We start from the raw sequence: 6803 nt of genomic DNA, 5'->3' as shown, positions 1-6803 counted from the left end.
ACATAAAGAGAAGAGGAGAGGACGGAGGATGGAGGCCTGGTGGCTGGGAAGACCAGGAAGAGGGGACCGCAGACCATGGCAGAGGCCCCTGGAAGCCGTAGTTACACTACGGCACTGGCCCCCGCTCTGAAATGCAGTCACGTCCCAGCCTCTCATTCACCAAGAACCTCAGGTTCTGAAAGCCAGTACACATCATCTTCTAATGTTTCCTAATGTTCCAGATATTTGGAAAACAGACTCCTTTTCAGAAGTTGCCATGCTTTTTTCTTGGCTTTTATTAGCATGTGTTAAAATCATATTATCCAAACACTACCATAAGAACATGTACTGTTCTGCATAAAGTGCTTAAGGAAAAAAAAATGCAACTTATTAAATTGGACATTCTCTTCTAGTTCATAAATTCTGGGTTACAATCAGGGCACAAAAGGAGAAACAGAATGCAGTATTAGAGAGAGCGAGAAGCTTAGTTAAGAACTTGGGTGGAGACACACGACCAGGTCCCATTCCTCCCACTTTCTTGCTGACTGAACACTGCACCTGCATAAAGCAGCAAACAGCTTTGTTTTAATAAATACATTTTCCTTCATTCAAATCATAAAAGTTAATTATAGTAAAGCACTTTTTTTCTGACCCTCTGTTTATAGCCACTGACAAGATTTATCCACAGAGTTTAAGTGTGAAAGTGTCATTTCACTGGGCTGTCAGCTTTCTAATGCTATCTGGGTTCAAGATTGTCTCAGCAATTCATTATTGGTTTATGTATATTTATCTAGTACTTTAAAATACCAACTCTATAGTGTTTTGTGTTACAAATGCCAACCAAGGAAATTTTCCCAGTACTAGAAATGTCAATGAGTGGGCCTAAATAAGGCGTTTCCCCCCATACACTGCATTTTCTTTAAACTGGCTTCTGCACATTAGCATTCTGATGGTTGCACAAAACCCAAGTCCCTGTTGTGACAGATTTTTAAATCGGTAATGTTCTGAAAAAATAACAACTTGGAAATCTCTATGTTTGAATCTTGGGTGGTCATGTTGAGAACAACAACAAAAAAAACGGCATTAAATACATTTTTAAAACATTCATTTGCAATCAAACATATTTAAATCTTCCAAGGAAGGAGCAAGTTGGTGATGGGGTGGCTGCACCGCAAGCAGCCCCGTCAGGAGTGGCTGGCGGGCTTGGGAGCCTGTCAGGGTGCACGCACTCAGGGCAAGCTTCCGGGCTGCAGACCTTGTTTCTTGGCCGTGATGCCTTTGAACTTCTCATAGCAAAGGGAAAAGGGAGGCTGGCTGTACCTTCAGTCAAGAGCAACCTCACTGAGTTCATCTTGAAGCTGACCCAGAAGTTGGAGCAGGTGCCAAGCCAAGGGCTGCCGAAGGGCTGAGCAGTATCGGCTGGAAAAAGCAGTCATCTTCGGTCCTCCTGGGGAGACCCCCTTCCTTTCTCTCAAATTTCAGTGCTTTGGGCTTCATGCACGAAAAGATCTTAGCCCCACTGCTTACTAAAATTTCCATCTTGTTTTACAAAAGCACACTGAATAGCAGTCCTGAGTGACAAGTATACAGAATTTGCTGAGTATAGCCAAGAGAAAACAGATTTCTAAACTATCCTGTCCTTTGCTTCTTCCTACAGATGAGTCTGCAGGACATTGTTTAGTTTCACAGTGATATATGCTGCTTCAGGAAGCACAAGGTGATCGGACTTTGTTTCCAGGAAGTGATGACCTACTTTAGTTGGAGTATAAGGTCCCATGACTGGTTCTAAATCCTGCCATATATTGCTACACCAGTGACAAGATTTAGGGCAGTTTGAAGGCTCTCGGTGCCCAGTTCCTGCCAAGAGCAGCCCACCAGTCATGGCTGGGCTTTCACTATCAGTAGTTATATTTCCCTTTGATGTTTCAAAAAACCTATGGTGTATTTATCGCCTCACTCCACTCCACCCTGTCCATCTGACTTGGAAGCCTGAGAGCTTATTGAATTAGGCTTGAAAAGAGGCTCTGTACCTGCTGATATTGACGGCAGTAAGATGCTAGCTTACTATTTTGCACAGCACCATATATCGTGCCTGTTATTCAGGCCAACTATAGCCAATCTTTTCATTTTCTTTTGTTTTTTTGTTTTTTTGTTTTTTATAAAGAAAATCTATGTAAATTGAGGTTCAGAAATGCATATATTTTTTACTTACAAATATTCATCTGACCAAAATTCAACATAACCTTTGTGGAACACTTAACAATTGTTTTGTTTTTAAAATAACATTTCATTCAAACTGTATATAATTCAGTAAAGTTTTTTATACAGCAAGCAATGCTTAAACCCTGGAAAATCTGTAGAAAAGAGATTTTCACACAAAATAAGAAAAGAAAACTTTGAGGTATCCCTCACACACACACATCCATTCATCCTGACCCAAGTGCACGCGTGCGCACGTGCGCACGCACACACACACACACACACACACACACACACACACACACAGCCATTCTCACTCACAAAGTGGCTGCAGCATAGGCAAAAAATTGTAGGTCCAAAGGAAAATAATTGATTGTTCTAATAAAGAGTCCAGGTAGCTCAGAAAGAAACAAAACAAAACAAAACACAATAGTCCTCTGAGGAAATTACTACCTCAAAAAAATGTTCTCAAGATGAATTTGAGATCTAAGCCTACCAAACTGCTTTTGCAAAACAGCTCCCTGCAGTCCAAGGTGACTTGTGCAAATAGAAGGAATCAAATGAGGCTAGTTCCTGTACTTCCTTTAACAAGGATGTGGGATGCTCGCAGGTGCCCAGGGCGTTCCCATCACGCCAGGTACTGCTGCAGTGCCATCTTTGCCCTGCAATCACAAAGTTCCTGTTAGCCATCACCTCAGAAGTGTAATTAAGGCAAAAAGCCCACGGTTCAAAGATGGTAACTGGCAAAGTTTAAAAAGGTAGGCCCCCAAGGGAACTGGAGTAAGCCCAGCAGGGCTCCTACTGCAAGGGGCAGAGATCTGTGGTTGGCACACACTTCAAACCCATGCTGGCTATATCCTCTTCCTGTGGTCCTGCTCTTGTCCTTACAGCTGCTGCAACCCAGTGACATTCGATAGTTTTCCTTTGTCACTGGCATATAGCTGTGATGGATCTGGGATTCTTGACCTTCTCCTATCGCCATGCAGGTTTTATCTAGTGCTGCAGGACACGGGGGAAGACACTTAGGGTTTTGGGAAGCTAAGAGGAACACTGACCCAGGGAGAGGTGGGTAGGTGCTGATTAGAAGGTGCATGGGAGGGGCCAAGAGCTCCGGGGATGAGGCTGTCTCATGGTTCAAAAGCCTCAAAACTAAGGACGAGGGTTTACAGTTTTACCCCATTCTTCTCGTTATGCCTGATGACACCGACTGATGTGGGATTTGGGTTGTTAATGGAGATTAGGGAAGATGTTAGCTAGTTGGAAAGGAAAAGGTACAATGTGGGCAATGCCTTAACCTGTTCTGATCCTTGTCAATGTGCCTTCCTTTGAGCTGGGACTGAGAAGGCCTCTTTATTCTCCCATCATGAACTAGGTAAAGGCTGCAATTGTGGAAGTTAGGAAGTCAGGTTTTAACCACGGTCTCCCCTTCTAAGTTACAGAGAGAAAAGGCTAAAATTTTCTGTTACTATTAGCTGATGAAAGTATACCAAACCAGACTGGGCAGCAATAAGCTAGACTCAAGTGTAGTTTCTTTGGTGGAGACAATCTACAGTTTTAAAAGAGGTATACTATGGGATATTCTTGCAATTATTTAAGACTCTATAAGGATGGCAGCTGCAAATAATCCAGTTCATTACAACAGAAAGCTCCAGACAGACCACTCCAAGTTATGAGCGAGTCAAGGGTTCTACAGGTCATTTTCTTAGGAAACAAGTTTATGAATAATACCGCAGGCTACCTCTTATTGACCATAACCTCACAAACCTGAGGCCCTCTGAGCCCGGGATGGAGAGGCCCGGTTAGCAATAGCTCCTCATCCATAAGTGTCTGAAAGTCAAAGGATCACAAAGCCTTAAAGACAGAAAGAACCTGAGAAATGTAGTCTACAAGTAACAGACTTTACTGACCCATGGTGGGAATGTCCACGTGAGTGCCTTGACTGAAATTCTGTATTACTCTTTAAAACTGCCAATTCAGACTCCTTCTGGATCTTTCTAAGGGTTTGGCTACGTCTGATCAGATCAGACCTCAGGGACTGTGCCCTCATTATCTTTCTGCTACCTACTAATACCTAAGAGTCTTTCAGATGGATGGTTTTGCAGGCAAGATCACCTTTTCCTGAATGGACTGAGGCAGAGTAGCTTAGACCTTGATTCTTTGAATGGGGTTTAAGAATTGCTGACAACGTATGTACCACACATATTTGGGGAAACAGTACCAGATTGCTCTAACCAATGCAGGCCAGGGCTTGAACCTATCCCCACTTCCTGCTGGTGAGGCCTCTTTCCAGGTCATTCCAGAGATGATTTTAAGCAGAACTATTTTAATTTCTGTACAAACACAAGAAAAAACCCAGGGAATGGTCTGGGTCTCAGCCAGAAGAGATGGGCTGACAGAGCCTGTCATTTAAGCCAGCAGCTATTACCACTGCTGTGGAGGTGGTGGCAGAGGTTCTCGTCCTCAAGGCACAGCTCAAATCCACCTTCAGCATGTGGCCGGCCTTGACGTGCCTTTGATGGAACACTCATCTGAGCAGCTGGTTGGGCTGCAGTTATTCAGGGATTTGTCTTCTTTAACCCACTGGACAGCAAGCTTCAGGGAGGCACGGGCCCAGCTCTGTGTGCTCCATCTGGCCCAGCCATTCACTTAAGGCGCAATTAAACAAGTGCCTCTTCCCTTCCATGGAGCAGATAAGCAAGCTGATAGCCATGACACAAGTGTGGTGTGTTCTAAGGGAGCTATGGGAGCACAGAGGGGTCCCTAGAAAGGCCTGGGTGCAGAATGGATCCAGCGAGACTTTCCGCGGAGGTGACAACCTGATTTGAGTTTTGAAGGATGGATGGCCATTGTCCAGGTGTTCTCTGCCATTGCTTTCAGGACCCCTATGTGCCCAGGTCTCTGCCTGCCTCACCAATTGTTCCTTCTGCTCCTCTGCTGGACCTCTTTCATCTTCCCCTAAATGCTGGGGGCAGGGTACATTGTGTGTCCCAGAGCATGGTCCTTAGCCCTCCTGTCTTCTCTCATTTATTCTCCCTAAGTGCCTTCTGTCAGCTCCATGGCTTTAAACACCATCCCAATTCATATCTTCAGCCCCACTCTCCCGAATCCCTTGGATATCTAAGAGCATCCAAAAGTCAGCACACCAGACAAGAACTCTTGATTCTCCCTACCCCCACCCACTTATCTTCTATTCTTCACCATCCTGGCAAACAACCATCTTGGTAAACCCTCTATGCAGTTGCTCAGGCTAAAACTCGAGGCATTTTCCTTTCCTCTCTTTCTTTAACATCCTACATCAAATCCATGAGCAAACCTGTTGACTCTACCTTTAGATTAAATCCTAAATCCAACCACTTCTCAATACTCCCACCACTACCATCCTCATCTCTTAGCTAACATGACTGTAACAGTCATTAGCTGGTCTCCCTGCTTCCATTCCTGCCCTACTACAGCCCATTCTCTACACAGCCACCAGAGTCATCTTTTAAAAATTCAAGCCAGATACTGTCTCTTCTGTTCAAAACTCTCCAATGACTTCCTATTAAACTCAATAAAATCCAAAGTCCTTGCCACAGCCTACAAGGCTCTTAAGTTGCTCCCACTGCCTCCCTGAGTCCACTACTTATCACTCTTCCCCTCATTTATTTTTCCCCAGCTCCATGGGTCTTCCTGCTGTTTCTCGAAAGTTCAAGCCCATCCCTGCCTCAGGGCCTTGAACCCACTGTCCCGTCTGGAATACTATTCTAAACATCTGCCTGGAAGACTCTCTCATTTCACCCCAGTCTTTGTTCAAATGTCACATCCTCGGAGAGGCTGGGACTAATCTATACGACAAGAAGCTTTCTTACTCTCCACTCCTTCACCTTGCTTATTATAGTTTCAGAGTACCTCTCGTTACCTGCGATTGTATTACATACTCATTTGCTTACTGTCTGTCTTCTCTACTAGAATGTAAGTTCCATGAAGACAAGGACTTCATCAATTTTATTCACCCTTATATCTCTGATGCCTGAAACTGTGTCTGGTAGAGGTTAGTATTAAAAAAATATGTATTTTGTTGAATGAATGGGGATTCAGAGGAGAGGGGACTGGGATGGCAAATCAGATGGAACAGAAGGTGTAAACACCTGAAAGTGTGATACTGTTAAGAGGGTAGGTGTGGCTGCAGCACAGGGTGGGCATGGGGGTGAGGGCAGCATGACGAAGGCACAGCCAGACCACGGAACATTCTGAGCCATGCTCAAGAGCCTGGAGAATGAAAGTGAGCTAGAAAGCGAAGGCTGTGTTATAAGAAGTGTACACAGCCAGGAAAAACAATCTTGGCTATCTTGAGGTTTGTGGGGTCTCTGACTGTGACTCTCACCTCTCCCGGTAAAAGGTGAGTTGTCTGAGGACAGGGACTCCTTAGTGGTCACTGTTGCATTCCCAGCAGCCAGGCCAGGTTGGCACAAGACAGGCGCTCAGTGAGGTTCTGAGCTAATGAATGTTTTTATAATTGGCCTTCACTTCTGCTCTCCAAAAGGCCACATGCATTTCTAGTCTAATGACTGAGGGACTGAAAGGGAATGGCCTCTGCATCCTCTTCAGATTCCCACTAAGGTGGCCCGGGCTCATGTTATTTCAGA

At 44.7% G+C, this 6803-nt stretch overlaps 1 protein-coding gene across 3 annotated transcripts in view; it reads right to left on the bottom strand.

The window, feature by feature from the left end:
• Positions 1-258: 258 nt before the first annotated feature.
• The window catches only part of ARMC8 (armadillo repeat containing 8), a 106758-nt gene continuing 100213 nt past the window's right edge, over positions 259-6803 (bottom strand). For all 3 annotated transcript variants that reach the window (XM_057738330.1, XM_057738331.1, XM_057738332.1), the window contains one exon: positions 259-2840. In XM_057738330.1, coding sequence (XP_057594313.1) covers positions 2807-2840 — 34 coding nt within the window. In that variant the 3' untranslated portion in view covers positions 259-2806. The remainder of the gene's footprint in view (positions 2841-6803) is intronic.

Source organism: Hippopotamus amphibius, chromosome 6 (genome assembly GCF_030028045.1).
Source record: "Hippopotamus amphibius kiboko isolate mHipAmp2 chromosome 6, mHipAmp2.hap2, whole genome shotgun sequence".
Classification (NCBI taxonomy): Eukaryota; Metazoa; Chordata; class Mammalia; order Artiodactyla; family Hippopotamidae; genus Hippopotamus; species Hippopotamus amphibius.
This window is presented reverse-complemented; position numbering and strand designations above follow the sequence as displayed.